This window comes from Chelmon rostratus, chromosome 2, assembly GCF_017976325.1.
Source record: "Chelmon rostratus isolate fCheRos1 chromosome 2, fCheRos1.pri, whole genome shotgun sequence".
Classification (NCBI taxonomy): domain Eukaryota; kingdom Metazoa; phylum Chordata; class Actinopteri; order Chaetodontiformes; family Chaetodontidae; genus Chelmon; species Chelmon rostratus.
This window is the reverse complement of record NC_055659.1, coordinates 1736072-1753445: the sequence shown is the minus strand read 5'-3', so window position 1 is coordinate 1753445 and position 17374 is coordinate 1736072. Positions and strand designations below refer to the sequence as shown.

Genomic DNA, 17374 nt, shown 5'->3' with positions numbered 1-17374 from the left:
AGCAGCTGAAGCGCCGCGGGCAGCAAGTTTCCCGTTTCCAGAAACAAACCCCGACATGCTGAAAACGAAATGAACATGACTTCATACCGGACTGTTTGTGTTTAATCCGAGTGTTTACGTTACTTCCTGGTTCATAACTCGTGTTTTATGTGAAGACGAGTCGTGTTTCTGACTCCTGTGGTGACAAATGCGGGTCGTTACCTGAAATAAGTGTTTCATAATACACGATATGGCCAGAAGAATGTGGACCCCTAAAATAATGTCAAAAACTATTAATTAACTCAAGTTGATCAGGTCGGGAAACAGCCATCGTTTGATCAAAGTGTAGTGGGTCACCACACACTGTGGTAGATAACAGCCTGTGGCTTATTGGCAAAGGGAATGTTATAAAATGACCTATCATTAGCTTCTTATCGTGTAATCAATGACAACAAACAGCTTTCTGAAATACACCACTGAGATAATATCTATCAAGTTTCATATTCGATACTGAGTAAGCTGTTTTCTGTATGGGGTATTCTTTTTTGAAGCCAGACAATCAGACAGACATAGATAGATACAGGTATAAAAGATAAATACAATAACTGAAGTCCAAATACAAATGCAAAGTTGTTTTATATAAAAATGAATGTAGAGAGATAGGACCATAACAACTCTATAAACTCAACTACTGTAATTAAACGGAACAAAACTGTGTCAGATATTCAAAACTGGGCATCATAGTATGTCTACATGTTTTCTTAGACTATTTTTTGTATATCTCGTAAACATATAATTAACAACGTGGTAAAAAAAAACAATTCAACGCTAATACTGTGTCGACAATCGTTTAACATCCGTTTAGTGGTTCATGCCTTTATTTTGAAGCCCCGCCGGTGTTTTTTCTTGGTTACATCCGGGTAACTTGACGCGCTGGGCGGCAGGGGACGGCGTTTTACCGTAAATTGTGGAGAAGGTAGGGAGCGTGACGTCACAGCCCGTCGCTGATTGGAGGAGAGTTGGGGGAGAGTTAGAGAGTCTGAAATATTTAGAGCGGATGAGCCGCGGAGCTGCAGTGAAGCCGAGCTGGACCGGAGAGGACAGAGACAGAAGACACAGTGTAAAGGTGGACAGTTAATTACTCGTGTGTCCGTTGGGATTATACTGGGACAGAAAGACTTCCTGAAGACACTCACTCGCCGCGCTGGTTTAGTTTTAAACCTCAGAAAAAAACTAACGCCGAACTTGACTTTTCTTTGAAGACTTTTTTGAAAGTTCAACCCGAGAGGACAACATGCTCCCCATCTGCCTCCTGTTGATTTTATCCGCCTCCGCTTTCTCAGAGTCGGTAAGTTGTTCGACTAACGTTTCTGACAGCGGGTTGATTCACAGCTCGAGTCTGACAACTTTTGTCCTCGGTCGCTGTGGCGCCGCTAGCTAAAGAGCGCTGCTAGTTTACCTCGGAGGATTGTCCCTGAACGCATCGCACGCCGCTGTGATTTAACAGCGACCGTTTCCAGGAACCTTTGGTCGGTTTGTTCCATCCCATCTGAGCTCAGGACAGTTTGTTTGTGGACAGAGTGGGACATTGAGGTGGTCCACAGAGCCGCAGTGTTGTTAGCCAGTTAGCCTCACTGCTAGGTCCCAGCGAGTGTGTGTTGGTCGGGACATCGACTGCCTGCTGCCATTATCCCGCATGGGGCCCAGGTGGGGGGTAGCTGGAGTCACTCAAGTCACTTTTCCTGCCTGTGATGGGTCGCTGAGTGGACGGACGATCTACTCTTTTGTTTATACGCGAATGGCTCTGTGATCAATTAGTGAAAGAAAGCTGAGACGTGCCCGCCGCCCCCTCCCCCTGTTCATACTGCGGGTGCACGTTAGTCTGCAGACCAACTTGTGTTTGTTAGTGGGGTTTTTTTTCTCCTGAGGATTGTTGGTGCAGGAATGTGAAGAGACTCCAGACGATAGTTATTGTTCTCTCAGCATCTAAAATCAGAAGCGTTGACCTCCATCAAAGTCCTCTCCTGGTGGACTGGCTCGTGCTTTGGGAGAAGTTAGATGTTGTGGAAAGCTACAGAGCGACTTCCTGTCTGATGGTGGAGGATCTCCATGTGAAGTTTGCTGAGTGAAGTGCTGCAGTTATTTCAGGGTGTGACCTGTCCTGATTGATCAGTTTGGATTTAGTTTGCTGCCTGTGTGGCTCTTTTTCATCTCACTGACTGTTGTTCACCGACACCTTTATTCTGCTGCCAGTTTATTTCCTCAACTGTTAACGAAGTGAAGGTTATTCAAACACCTGAGAATGTCATGCTTCACTCTACAGAAAGGAGGTGTGTGTGTGTGTGTGTGTGTGTGTGTGTGTGTGTGTTTGAATGGGGATTATCAAATGCATTAGTCTGATTTCTTTCACTCACACATGCTCCGTCTCTCAGTCATAGAGCAGCTGTACTTTGTACCTTCCATGTCGGTTTGAATTTTGCAATAACTTGAGATTATTGTGCGTTTCGACCTGAATTAGTGTCCCCCCCCACATACAGAACTGAACACGTCAACATCTACAGCTGGAAATATATTTATTGTGCGGTAAAGTCCTGGACATCAGGGCAATTCTTGTGTGACTTTTATTGCTTTTCTTTGCATGATGACTTGTCTTTGGAGCGTAGTAGAGACACAAAGAATATATTTGATTAAAAGAGGCCTTTTTCCATTTTCTCCACAACATTATTTCTGGTGTCATGAAAGAAACTCCGCCTTCCAGCGTTGATGGACAGACCTCCAATTTCCAGCGAGGAGGCAGTCATTTAAGTCCAACCTCCGATTCCACAGCATTTGAAAGCTATTTTCTAATTACGTTTGCTGGAGTGCTAATGCAGACTGTCTTGATGCCACCCACACACAAACACATGCGCCCTGCCCCCCCGTTAGCCCAGTTGGTCAGTACAAATGGTGTGAATGGCAGTAACACAGTGGCTTTACTGGTCTGTGAATAATATCTGTCAGATGTCTTAAAATGCTTTTGAAGGAAGACTGTGAATGTCACCTGTTGCACTGTGCATTGTGACTCATTGGAGGACGAAACACTGGGGGGGGGGGGGGCTCTGCAGAGCTGAACTTCACCCTGCTGCTGTCAGAGGCCCGTGGCCGCCGGTCGGATCCACCTCTGCTTTACAATCTGCCACATTCCTCACAGCCGTGTAGCTCCTGCTCGCTCACTCTGCCTCATCCCGCTGTCGCTCCCTTCTCCTCGCTCTTCTTCTTTCTTTTTTTTTTTTTGATTTCCCCTCTGGAATGTGACCTTTGGTGACCTTGACTGGCCCTCTTGGGGATTTTGCACACTTGGAGGGATCTCAATAGGGCCCTGGGGCCTTTTCACAAGGGACACTCCTTTCCTCTAGCCTAGCCTAGCGTGGATACACCTACAGCTTTCCCACCAGAACATGCCCTGTTCCTGTTTTATTTCCACCTTAAATGAGCACTTACTCTCTTTCAGCATCACTCGCTCCTTCTCCCCGCCTGCTCCTTCTCTCTCTTTCTCGCTCTGGGATCAGTTGTCATTCCTAGGTAGGCCTCGGCGGCTTTTCTCCTTTTTTTTCTGCGCTTTCCTTTGATGGATACTTAGCCTCTGAGCTATGACAATCCTTCCCTCCACCTCCCTCCCTCCTTGCAGCCTTTTCTTCTCTCTACCCACTGAGGTCATTGTTGGTATGTAGGTCTGGCGTTCCCAGCTAATCGATAACAATGTTCTGCTACCTGACAATAGAGCATGTTCTGAATGCAGAAAAAGGCTTTTTGGGAGCCGCAGGCATGATTGGAATGTTTTTTATCATTGGCCTGAGTTTGCTTTTTTATCAACTGGATGCCGGGAGACTAATAAAGCTCTAATTGTGGGAGGTTTCTCTTTCGTTTAGGACTTCTTCTTCGTTTTTGACTTCTTTCAGAAACGCCGAGCAGCGGCCAGGCCGAGGCCTCGTTTACAGTTTTATCAGTTTGTCCAAAATAGACCGGGCCAAACAAACCCAGTTCAGTGCCTTTTTCCATCGACCTCAGCAGTTTCTGCCCTTGTATGGCAACACAAGTCTCTGCAAGTCCGCCATGACGGAGTATTGGCTGAAGGTGGAAGAGGAAGATAAGTACAGTAGCTGTTTTCTGTGTCTGTGTCAGAGAGGCTGACAGGTTAGACTTTTTGTGGTTTTATTTCAATTAGCAACGTCAGATCACCTTAATTTTCAAAACGTGCTTGTGATGGCAACTGCTGTGGTTAATCAGGGTAAAAAAAAATCCTCTTTGCCCCGGAGTTAATCCATGTTGCACCACCAAACCTCAGCTTGTTGCCTTTGGAGCGTCGGGCCTGAGTCCATTTGTTATATCTTGTTGGAATGTCGCTGGTTTTGCATTTCGCTCCCAATCATTTGCACCAGAATGAGCCAGTTTTTTTTTTTTCTTTTTTGCATGATGGGGTGCGCTGAAAGCCTGCCTGCTGAAAAGAATGCAGGGAAGGAGGGAGGGGAACAGGGAGCATGATAAATAGTATCACTAGGATGTAATAATGGTTCCTGCATTGCTGTCCGCTGGTCTATAAAATCCCTTTGGGCCGAGGAATGTTGGCACAGAGAGAGGAGGTTTTTGTCCTTCCTGCCTGCGATGGAGAGCAGTCGAGAATCTGATTCCCCTCCCGCCCCTCCACCGCCACCCCCACCCCTTTCAACCACTACATATTCTGGCAGTTGTAACACGAACTATATGAATACATTTAGGGCAGAAGTCGAACACCCCTCCTATTCTGCTTATATCACTTTCATCCAGCTTTTTTCGACTCTTTTGCTGAAGCCACGTTCTGTTTAAAGGCAGCGAGGGCCCTTCACGGCATAAAGGGCTGCTGCTGATTGATCCTTTTCATTATTGATTAATCTGGTGATTATTTTCTCAACAATCACTTGATGTCTGCAGACATGTAGTTTAAAAGCGTCACATTTGGTATTTTTTGGTACCAGCTGATTCCTGAACAAACCATGAAGCTAATCTTTAATCTTTTAGACCAAACTTTATCAAACCCTCAGCCCCCCTTTCACGCGCCCCAGTGTTTGTTTGTTGGGTGCATCCCAACATTTCCCCACTGACAGCATCTCTGTCTTTTTGGGACCAGTTGATTACTGGATCAGTTCAGCCCTGCAGGTGTTTATATAAACACATTTCAAGCTCTCATAAGAAAATGAATTGACCAGCAGCCCCGTCTTATTTACGGCGACAGCCTGGGAAACGTGAAGCTTAACACGCCAACGTCCTCCACCGCCCCCTCCCCCATTCTTGAAAAGAAGAGCTGTTGCGGCTTTGTGGTGGACCAGTAGAAATATGGAGGGCCACGGCAGAACGTGGAATATGAGCCTCGCTGTGTTTCCATTGGAAAACGTACGAGCGAGCCCGAAGGGGGGGGCGTTTGATGTCGTCCCTGCAGCCCCTGCCTCGGCTGTCCCAGGACGCCCCGTCAGACTCTGACAGATGGTTGTTCCAGGCCTGAAGCCAGACTGTTAGCAACTATCACACTGATGCACTCAGTGTTTTTTCCCCCCCTGAGCAGAACAGATGTATCTGACTTGAAAATTGGAGGGCGTGAGCGTGAAATGTAATAATCAAAGCGCTCCACCCGAAGGCAGGGCAACAAAATCAGACATCCCAATAATGTTGACTGAGTGTCTCTCGCTCTGATGTGACAGTGTTGTCACTTTCAGAAGACCTTCGCACATTAAAGACGTCCGACAAACAAAGTGTCCGTCAGGTGAGATGAGTCAGGTGTGACTGCAGCTGCACTGATCACTTCATTTAACTGATCTGTAGAACATTACGTTGTAACTTTTTAAGCTAAAACAGGAAAAACATGTGACAGTAATCAGAAAAGAAGAAGTCTTGAGCTTTTGAACGAGCGCTCAGTCCGCGAGGAACATCGTTAGACTTTAATTAAACTTTCTACTTAAACATTACTCGCACGGTGCAGTGTTTGAAGTCAATGAGCATGTCAACTGTGTGTGTGCACGTGTGCGTATTCTCTGGAAATCGATTTCCCGTAAACAAAACTAAATTGACCTGATTTCTCCTGTTATGCCAAATACAGTACACACACACACACACACACACACACACTATAGATCGTAGGTGCTTTTGGGTGGTATGAGGGCTTCCCCTTATTCAGACATCCTTCCTGACAAATATGTCTCAATAATACAGTACCTCTTTGATGTGGTGTGTGTGTGAGAGAGAGAGAGAATGTGGGTAAGTGTGTGTGTGTGTTCAGGCGAACGTGTCTCAGCATTAAGGTGTGTGTGTATACACGCTTTGGCATCACAGTGTGTGTGAGGTCCACCTCCACATTCGACCACCGGTGGGTCACTCGGCACACGAGAGCCCCACGGTCAGTGAACTCACCGTCAGCGGAGGCCGCCGTGTCTGTGTCACATCCAGACAGCGGAGCTGCGATGAACATTTCCTGCTGTCACTGCTGCCCGTCAGCAAAGAAGCAAAGTCACAGGAAGGTGTGACCCATGCTGTCTACATATGACCCCCCCCAGCTAAAACCCAGGCTCATTTACACATACTTAGTATGAGGGCGGGGCCGCAAGACTTTAAAGCACAGGATGAACCATGAACCTACAAGAACCACTACAGTGCATGGAGCGTCTCGGCTCCATTGTAGAGAAGACGGGACTGTGGCGGTCCACTGTGCGGCCCAGGTCTTGGCTCCTTCGCCGACCCACCCAGAGACGCATTCCTCAGACTCGCTATCAGCATGCACAGCTTCAAACAGCACGCTAATCTGTTTTTATCGCTTTACCTCGACCGCCACTTGTTTCAGTCTCTGCTGCTGTGGTGCTTTGTCTCTGTGGTAGACTGGTGGACACCTCAGAGACAGAGGACAGAGGACAGAGCCGTGTCCTCTGCAGGTTGATCAGTACCAAAACGAGTTTCTGTTCTCTCCATCTTGAGTCTGATGCCAGTTACTCATGAAGTGACTCGTCCTGTGAGTCACACTTTAAATACAGGCCGAGTTTAACATTAACCACCAGCACAAAGACGTCTCCTCGTCCAGCGTGATTAAACATTTCTGCTGTGCTCATCAGTGTCAGGAGAAAATGTAATTGGACTCACGCTGTAAGTTAAATGAAGACTCGTTCGTCAGGTGTCTTGTTCTAAATAACCAGCGAACAAACAAACAAACAAACGGCCTTTTTATGTTCTTAAATGAAGCTGAAGTGCAGGTCGCATGCTGGTATCACGGAGTGGAAATTGGACTCATCAGCAGCTACGTGGCATAAAGAGTCGATTTAAGCATCTCCTCTTGGACATGAATGAGTCTTTGTGACTAATCTTAGTAATGAATGAAGGGCCTTTCTCACATGTCCAAAAACACACAAAAGTCTAAATAAGTCACTTGTTTACTGCTATTATTCATATTCATGCCTCTTTTTAGGATTTCAGGCTTTCATTAAACACTCGTCTTCGATGGATATTTCCTGTTTTCCAGGCCTTTTCTTATTATTTCCTGCCATTTAGAGCCTGGAGTCGATCTTTCAGCTGATAATAAGTCCTCAGTGGCTTACATTTGGTCTGTTGGGCTGTAATGTCTTTGATCTGAGCGGCGATACGCTCGCCTCAGGGAGTCACATCAAAGAGCCGGTAGAGCAGGGAAGACATTAGCGAGGCATGGCTTCTGCAGGAGCTCCACTCGCTGCAGGCTTTCGGCTTATTCGTCCATCAGTCGTGGATTTGATGGGAGCGGAGAATCATCCAATTGACGTGGCAGGATGGCTTCATCCGTGGGAGGAAATGACCAATAAAGGCCGTTACGATAAGACCGGGGACATTCCCTCAGGAGGTGCTCCTCAAAACTCAATTAGGCTTATCACTGGAGACTGAATCAACAGTCTGCTGCACAGCTGGCCTGTCTGCACAGCCGCTGTCTTATCTGCAGAGTCACATGGAAAACAAGTTCATTGTCAGCGTTGAATACAGCAATATTAATGTTTGTCTTTGTGATAAAAGAACGGCCGTGATTCAACGTGTTGTCTAAATGACGGATCGGCACGTAGCGCCGCGGCTGTGGACGCGCCCAGCGTCCACCTGCACGCTGTTAGCATCGGTTCTGCTGATTTCTGTGTTACCATGGAGCCTCACGCGGTGCTGGTAGGTGGAGCTCCGGCTATAGATGGACTGGGCGTAGGTAGAAGGAATCTAGAGCTCGGCTGTTAGAGCAAAGGTGTGTGTCTGTGTCTGTGTCTGTGTCTGTGTGTGTGTGTGTGTGTGTGTGTGTGTGTGTGTGTGTGTGTGTGTGTGTGTGTGTGTGTGTGAGAGAGAGCTCCAAACGTATTGAAGCAGATCAGCTTTATGATTTCAACAGTGACCCCAGATCAGTCCTTACGGGGCCCTTTGAATGCCATAAACTCAAGGCCTTGAACTCCTCAAGTGAGTCTGTCAAGGTCCATCTCACATAAGTGTGTGTGTGTGTGTGTGTGTGTGTGTGCGTGTGTTACATCAGGGGTCAGGAGTGCATCTTGCGAGTCGATCAGGCGACACAATACATGGTTCAAATGCTGCCAGTTCAAGTATCACCAGCAGCGGGGGGGAGGGGGGAGAAGCTGAAAAACAGGATGGGAAATGGAGGGAGTGAAGAGGAGCAGGGGGGCAGATTTAACATTTTAAAATCATATCTTCCAGTTGACTCCTGGGTTAATCTCTGAGTATCAGATGAAAGAGGAAAAAGGTGGAAAACAACAATAATTGTCTTTTTCTTGAAAAGGTCAAGAGACGTTGGACGTCACAAAGAATAAGGAAGCACATTCCTGCGTGCTGGTGTTTCTTTTCTGTCCTTTCAGACTTCGTACCTCCTCCACGCCGCCGTGTGAATGGACCAGATGCCTCTCTCTGTGTCGGCAGATGGGGGGGATTGTTTCCCCGGTTTAATGAAGGGAGGCCGCTGGAGGCTTATCCCGGGTTACCTTGGTCATTGATATGCTCTTGAGGAGTCCGCTGGCATTGTTTGGTGTCAATAGAAGGGACGGACCCAAAGGCCGGGTGGCGGGCGTCTTGACGGACTGCCTTTCAGTGAATGTGGACAATTGGGGGGAACTGGAAAGTTTTTAGGACCTTCATGCTGAGACGGGCAGGATGCGCGAGGACGTGGTGGGACAAGAGGCCGGACTTCATGAAGCCGAAGTGGAAACACTTTGAACTGAGAATAAAAAATTACTAATATTACAAGTTCTGTATTGATCAGTTTAATCTGCAGCTGTTTCTGATCGATCGTTTTATGCTAAACCTGCAGTCGCTGAACGTCTCGGGCAGCTCTTCATCTTTTACGCACCGTAACGCGAGCACGTTAGCGCTCTCTCCTGTTTTCCGCTCGCCGTTCTGATTGACGTCCCTCTGGGTTTATCCTGTTGGCCGGGGCCCGGCCTGGTCACGTGGTCCCTGGTCTCCGCCTGCAGCCTTGTTGGGTATTTTGACACAGCGAGTCCAAATGAGCTCCGCAATTAAGAGGCTTTCACAAAACAAGGACAAGCTTTGTGCAGCTCCGAGATGACTCTGCATCAGATAGAAGGTCGTCTGAACTGACGATGAACTGATGATGGCAGAAATAAAACAAACTGTGAGAACAGGAAGCTGCTTTGACGGCACGTCAGTATTTTTACTGACTGGAACAAACAGTGTAATCCTTTGTTTCTGCACGTTGTGCCACAAAACTGGATTAAATGCTGAACGTGGAGCGTATCACTACCACGGACAGACATATTATTTTCCACCTCTCTCCATTAGATCCATTCGGTTGGCTGAAAATCTTTGGTTTGGCTCTAATCCACATCCGGCTGCGCATCAGCTGTTGCACATTAGGCAGAATAAATGAGGCCGTGAATCACTGACGGGAGGACAAAATGGTGATCTGTTTGGCCCGCGAGGGGCTTTTAAGATGGCTGACAAATAATGTGGTCGACCAACATCAAGTCGAAAGTCCTGCCGCGAAAGATTTAGATTCTGCCATAATGACCCGATATTTCACAGCCTAATGGACAGAGTTTGGTTTCTGCTGAAAACGATGGTTAGCAGAGACGGTAATCATGAGCTTTTAGGATCTCCACAGCTGTGGAAATCTTTGTTGAAAGCATCAGTGTGGTGGAGAACTGCATGTTCTGTTCCCAGGAAGCTGGCCTCACCTCCTCTGAACCGCGCCGTGCTCGGCTTTAAGGCACGTAGCCTCAGTTGGCTCCTCTCCTCGCAGACTGAGGTGGCCCTGATGCCAGCAGATATCGACACATCCGGTGAGTTTATAGCTTCAGGAGGAGTTATCCAGCGTCAGGTTCACTTCTGTTCGACGGGATCGGTCAAAACGATCCCGTTCACTACATTTCCCGACGCGCTCGCTTCACAGCAGTCCAGCTCTGGACCTGCAGGCCCTCGTTCAGTCTTTGTGAAATCAGTGCGAGAGCTGATTTCCATGTCGACTTGTTTACATAACCGCGGCCCGGGCTGTTCTCTCCTCTGGTCTGTGCTGGAGTAAAATGGGTGCGTGTTTTTGTTGATGGGCTGAAATGCTTCCTGCGCCCGGTCGTCGGCGTGCTGCTCCGCGTTACGTTCTTGGACCGAGCTTGTTTTTGTCCAGGCGGACTGGGACTTGGCCCGGGTCCCGTCCTGGCTTCGCTCCCTGGGAGAATGTAGTAAAGATGGAATACCCCCCTCATCTGATAGTAAACTGAGGGGCTGCCTTCACGACTGAAGCGCAACAAAAATCCTTCAGCTCGTCATCTTTGTTCCTCCGCTGCCTTCCTGACTCAACGTGGCCTGTTGGGACAGGTTTCAGTGTGAGGCGGGACGCTGTCGTCTGGGAGGCTGCTGCAGTTTCTTTCGGCTCGTCTCTGCAGGACACAAATGGATGTCCACATTTGATCACGGGGGGGTTTGAAGGAGGAAGCAGGACACATATTAAACATATTGGCTTCTCTGGGTGTTGAAGCCCAACCCAACAAAGCAGAAGCTACAAGCAGCACATATTTCATGTACCATAGTTAGCTTAGGGGGGAAAAGTAGGTTTTCTCTCAAGTTTCCTTAGAATTAGTAATAAATTACAAAGTTCAAGAAATGACTGAGCTGTAAAATAATTTTTATCTATTTATTTTGTTTATTTGAATGGGACAGTGCGTATCGATGAACATGTTAAAACATGTAAAGATGCTGGATTGTAGCTTGATGCTAATTTCCATCCGCAGTCCCATAAAAAACAAATTAAGACAAAACATTTCACAGTGAGAAAAAAGGAGGAATGTGTCACGCAAGAGGGGAAGTTACAGATTTTAGGAAGTCCCCTCCTCATTTCTTGAGTATGAACTATTATTCATAGAACAATCTTCTACATCAGGCCAGTGTGGGTTTGGTTTGACTGACAGAAGTCTGGTAACAAGCAAACATCCGCTCAGCTGTCAGTATTTCAGGTTTTTATTTTATTATCTGACTGGAGGAAATGTTTCTGAGGGCCTCTCCTCAGGGACTGACCTGAAACACTGGTGTCTGAATGAATGCGACTCACGCTGACTCCCATGAGTCCTCATTACCATCTGAATGAGCGTGATTCCTATAATGTGACTCAGCGGGCTTGTTCCAGCACGCAGCGGCGGCCGACTTCATCTGAATGGCAGCGAGGAAATGAAGAGCCGGTAGTCACCATTTTAAAGCTTAGGATTTAACCACACACACACACACAGGATCACAGCTCCCCTGCGTCCACGCAGAGGGGATACATGAGGACATAATAGAGCGGTGGTCCCCAGCCAGGGGGGCTTGTACCTTTGGGGTTCCTCCTGTAGTTGCCAGGGGTTACGTGGAAACACCGAGGTGTTGTTTGGGGGAAAAAAGTTGATGAGAAACATCCGTCCAAGCGCTCAGCTGTCGATCTGTAGTGTCTGTGTCACAGTAACGAGAGAGAGAGAGAGAGAGAGTTCAGAAACAAAGAGGTCCTCGTCAGCCCACCTCGTTCCAGGAGTCACGGTAAAATGGCCGCCCCCCCCCGTTTGAAGCCACAATGGGGCATTCCCTCCCCTCCCTCTAGTCATATAGGCTACTTTTAAGAGAGAGGGGATTACCTTCAAACACACATTGTTACTGTGCCAAGTATTTGAGAACACACACACACACACACACACACACTCACACACTGCTCGGTGGCCCCAGGCAGGCTTAGCCGCCAGCTAACCCTTCAAATTAAGACCCTACAAGACTCAGATGGAAGTGATTATGAGGTGAACTCATGATGTCAACAGAGGTGTGTGTGTGTGTGTGTGTGTGTGTGTGTGTGTGTGTGTGTGTGTGTGTGTGTGTGTGTGTGTGTGTCTTTGAAAAGGCCTCGAGATCATGCAAGCAGACTCCATGACCCCATCTGTTATTTATTTCAATTAATGGATCGATCCAAAACCACAAAATATTTCATGAACGGTGTAATGAAGCAATTTTGCATTTTCTATGAATTCACTTTCAGCTGATATGAATCAGAGAAGCCGTTTGACCCTTTCATTGCCGTTTAATCTTCATTCTGTTTGACTGTTGCTGTACTGTGAGGGGGGTTGGTAAAAGGGTGGGAAAAGGTGTGAAAAGGTGTGGAGGTGGAGGTGGATGAAAAAGTTTGGACATGAGACAGTTTAAAGCTTTTCAGTGAGCTGCTCTGCTGGTTTCAGACCTGCTGTTCAGCTTTTCTCGCCTCGTTTTACCCCCCGGTCCCTGTGGTTACTGATTAACTGTGTGTGTGTGTGTTTGTGAGTAATTGGGCTGATGGAGGTGTGTGTGTGTGTGTGTGTGTGTGTGTGTGTGTGTGTGTGTGTGTGTGTGTGTGTGTGTGTGTGTGTGTGTGTGTGTGTGTGTGTGTGTGTGTGTGTGTGTGTGTGTGTGTGTGTGTGTGTGTGTTAATCCCATTCACGCTGCTTACCGAGCAAATGGTCAATGAAATTAAGTGCTGTAATGTGATTAAAGGGGTGTGCTGTGTCTTCATTATGTTCGGCCTCGAGCTGACGGTGGCGGCTGGACGAGCTTTAAGCCCCGCCTTCACGCAACTCAAGATTATTTGAATTACCAGTAAATCTGCCGCCTTTTTATTTATTTCTTAATCATTGGTGACCTGTGTGTTTGTCTGAGTGTCGTCATGGCGGCAGGGAGAGATGTGTCTATTATCTGTCTGTCTGCACACATATTGATGAAAGTTAATGGACGGTGTGTCTGACGGTGGCGCTGCTGAGACCGACGATTTACCAAACAATTAAATAATTTACTCTGAAGCTGAAAGCCGAGCCTCTGATCAGTGTTGTCATGGAGCTGTGCTGTTTTCCTGCTCAACAGCTGATCGGTGCTCAGAGGATGCACGTCGGTGACTCTGGTGATCCCTCTAACCCCTCCTCTGTCTCTGGTGTCCCAGCAGGTGAGGGAGACGGAGACATGGATGCCCATGAAGACCACACAAACGGCCGCCATGTTGACACACCGCGACAACCTGGAGTCATCGGGAGACGCCCCGAACGGCTCCGACTTCGGCTTCACGGACGACGACGAAGACGAAGACGATGCCATGTACGACCAAGTCGACGGCGATGATTACTACCCGTCGTACGACGACGAGGACGAGGACGATTACGACGAGTTCTCGGGATCTGGTGACGGAGGTCGGTCTTTACAGATCCTTCAGAATTATTTAGAACTATGAGAGTCTTGTAATTATTGAGGCGTTCTTCTTTTTATACACAACAATGACTTTAAATGAAAAATCTTCTGTCCACAGCAACAACGGTGTCGCCTGGAAGAGAGTCCAAGCCGTCAGTGAAGGTGAGAAATGTCCAGATTCTGAGATTTGATTGGAAGCTGGGGAGAAACCTGAGATTCACTGGACTGCAGTGAATCTACCATCTCTAATGGGGATCATGTGATTTTCATAAAAAACAGCTGTTCTGCTTGTAGACTGAACCAGAATCATTGTCCAGCTCAGTGTGTACGTTTGATTTAGCAGTGCTGCTGCACCTTCACAGGGCTCAGACCAGGGCTCAGACCAGGGCTCAGACCAGGGCTCAGAACAGGGCTCAGTTTATTGACGATGGGACATCAGAACGTGTTTTTAAACTCCTCTCTTCATCCTCAGCCTGATGTGAACGACAACAAGATCCCAGAGGTGCAGCCTCCAGTCCGGCCAACCATCAGCCAGATTGACATCATCAACAACAACGAAATCCCCCTGCTGAGGAACGGGGTCGAGGCCGGCGAGGAGCACCCGTCCAACGTCCTCATGTCCCACGCCAGCGAGGACAGCATCTTTAACAAGACGGAGGTCCTGGCAGGTCAGTGGAAGTGTGAAACTGGTTGTACTGGTTTTCATCTAACACGCTGATGTAAAACCATTCAGGTGTGACTGGATCCACCTGGTTCTGGTTCACAGGTTGTCTAACCTCGCTCTCGCTCTCGTACGTCTCTTCCAGCTCTGATCGCAGGCGGCGCCGTCGGCCTGATGTTCGCCATCCTCCTCATCCTCCTCCTCATCTACCGCATGAAGAAGAAGGACGAGGGCAGCTACGATCTGGGGAAGAAGCCCATCTACAAGAAAGCCCCCACCACAGAGATCTACGCGTAGACCCTGACCTCCTCCCCCTCCCCCACCACCACACACACAAACACACACCTCACTCCCTGAACCCTGAAAACCCAACCAGTGCCTCATCATCATCATCATACCTCCTCCTCACTTTTCTTCAGCGGAGTGATGCTCGATAACAAACCAGGAGAGAAGCCCCCGACGACACAACCGATGACTGACTCCTCCTACCTGACGTATGCTAACATTATTGGTGCTCTCTTAACCAATCAGAGGCTTTGTTGGCCTGCCTGTCTCTCTGTCTCGGGAAAGGAGGCAGGAGTGGACTCTTTCAGCTGCGGTACTCGGCGATTATCTCGTGTTTTTACGATTTTTGTCCCCATGTCAAGAGAAAAAAACAACAGAACTTACAAGCGAGGACGCGGAGAACGTCGAACTCCTCCGTCTCGCCGCTTCCCTTCCTTTCGTCTCGCCCCGCCTCCAGTTAAAACACTAACGCTGTGCAATGACGTTTGTCTCGGTATGGTACACGTTTAGAGTCCAGTTATTTATTTTCCCGCTCTGTCGTCCTCATGTCGTCCTCTGGACCGTGTCTTGGACTGAAGCTTCTCACATTGCTGTAGCGAATGACTTTTATGTGAACGTTTTTATTCGATTTAAAAAAAAAACGACTCCTTGTAATGCAGAGAGATTTCAGTTTTTTCTATTAAAGGTCCCTTCGTGACGGGAAAGGATTGACTTCACGTTGTTCAATTTGATTTTGATTGGAAACATGACTCACGCTGTGCAGCTTCATGCTCTGTTTTCCTCCAGGACGGATGTTAATAATTAAAATATTTGTTAATTTTTTATCCTCGCACTGTTCCGCATCGCAGTGAGAGAAGAGACGGTCAAACAAGGGTCAAGAAGTATTTGCAAATCATTGTTTCTGCTTGCGTTCACCTGCACGAAGCGCTGAACAGCCGTGTTCGTGTTCTGTGACTGTTCGGATGCAGCAGAGTTCATTAAAATAACCTTAAAAGTCTTTTTCTCGTCACACCTTCTGGCATGTTTGTGTCTCCTCGTGTGGGGAAAGTCCCGTCAGTCTGGCACGTCGCGCCAGATAAGTAAGCTCGACTAATCTGGGAGAAGAATTTGCAAATACTGTATGACCCAGGTCACACACACACACACACACACACACACACACTTGCATTGCAAAGTGTTTTGCTGCCTGTTTGGAGAAAACTTCAAAAGCCTGGAAGATGTTTTACCACTATAATAATTACCGCTGTGCCTCCAGGGTTTGTTTTTCTGTTATGATGGTGAACTCGACTGGAGTCAAACCAACATGCTCCTACAAGGTGACACACCTACATTCCTCACACACACACACACACACGCACACACTGCTGACCCTCTGTCACGGTAACGTTGGAGCTCAAAGGAGGTTCGACATGTTGGGAAGTTAAGTTTCAGGCGGAGAGCTGGATGAGATGATTGATTCCACTCTCATGGCTGATAAATGTGAGGCTACAACCAGCTGCCAGTTAGCTTAGCTTAGCTTAGCATAAGGACCAGACACAGATTGTTTCTGTGAGTTAAACGTACAGTACAGAGACCATATAACACTACGGCTAATATATCTGGCTTTAATTATATTAACTTTCAGGCACTTTTATATTACAAAGTGCCAAAGTCAGACGGTCAAACTTTGAAAAGTGAGCTTCCAGGCTGAAACTTCAATTATGATGCGTCTGATGTGACCCAGGTCCTGCTTTAAGATCACTAATTAGCACGTGACCTCTCGTCTGTTTGATCGATGCAAAAAGCTTTGAGTAAAATTCACCGGATCAGATCATTTCTGGGCTCTGTCCGGCGGCGAGCGTCGATCCTCAGAGAGCGTAGAAACGTATTTCCCAAAATGTGGAACTTGTCCTTTAACTCCGCCTGTTTGTCCGTGTGAGGCTGAACACGGAGGCTCCTTCATCAGCTTTTAAATTCACGGCTCCAGTAAATGTTGATCACTTGTCCGATGAAAAGTTTAAGCTCTGTGATCGGAGAAACCGGTAGTTTGAGTACTTTCTGTTGTTTTTTTGTAATCATGGGGTCGATTCTTTCTCAATAAGCTACACCAACAGTTCGTTGTTAGTTATAGATTTTCTTTACTGGGTCTACGAGCACTCACTGAAGCCATGAGCAGGTCTGATGCTCACATTTCTTCGCTGAACGCAGCAGCACACAGACTGATCGACCAAGGATTTGTACATAGTCGCCACATAAACTGAAAAAAAAACTGAAAAAAAAAAAGGTTAGCTTGGTACGTCGCCATCCTGGCAACAAGAAATATCTACCAAATATTTAAATGCCAAATTGTTTTTCCTGTTTTTGGTTGTTCTCCCCCAGCAGTAAGGTTCTTGTGATTTACTGTAAATGTAAATGAGAAGACTGTTTTCTACTACCAGTGCTAATACTAACTCACCTCCTCTCATTGTTCTCCAGTGGGTTTTATTTCCAGTAGATCAACTTGTTCCCTTTTATTTTATTTTATTTTTTTTTTGTATTAATTTAACTGTCAAATTATTTTATTGCCTTCTTTCAGGTTGGGGTGTTTCCCCCTTTTTAAGCTGTTGTATATGTGATTTTAAAAGTTTTATATACACTAGTTCGAGATTTTCAGAGGCAAATAGTTTTGGAACTTTTTATTTTGTAAGAGTTTCTATTATCTTTTTAGACCTTTTTTTTGCTTTTGTATTTATGTTTTTGTTCCGTTGTTGTTCGTAGAAGGATTGCTTGGTGTTCATCTCGTTGTTCAGGGGA

At 47.0% G+C, this 17374-nt stretch overlaps 1 protein-coding gene across 2 annotated transcripts; it reads left to right on the top strand.

The window, feature by feature from the left end:
* The first annotated feature begins 1060 nt into the window (after positions 1-1060).
* sdc4 (syndecan 4) lies at positions 1061-16897 on the top strand. 2 transcript variants are annotated; one of them, XM_041962019.1, is made up of 5 exons: positions 1061-1327; positions 13418-13658; positions 13775-13818; positions 14129-14324; positions 14463-16897. In XM_041962019.1, exons 1-5 carry the CDS (start codon positions 1274-1276, stop codon positions 14612-14614), a joined length of 687 nt encoding a protein of 228 aa, XP_041817953.1. In that variant the 5' UTR covers positions 1061-1273; the 3' UTR covers positions 14615-16897. The 2 variants fall into 2 exon arrangements, with proteins under 2 accessions (XP_041817953.1, XP_041817944.1); XM_041962010.1 differs by having other exon boundaries at positions 13415-13658.
* Positions 16898-17374: the final 477 nt, after the last annotated feature.

Coding starts and splice junctions, on each gene's coding strand:
- sdc4 (XM_041962010.1), top strand. CDS start 1,274: ATGCTCCCCATCTGCCTCCTGTTGATTTTATCCGCCTCCGCTTTCTCA. Junction 1,328..13,414: donor CCTCCGCTTTCTCAGAGTCG/GTAAGTTGTTCG, acceptor CTGGTGTCCCAG/CAGGTGAGGGAGACGGAGAC. Junction 13,819..14,128: donor AGTCCAAGCCGTCAGTGAAG/GTGAGAAATGTC, acceptor CTTCATCCTCAG/CCTGATGTGAACGACAACAA.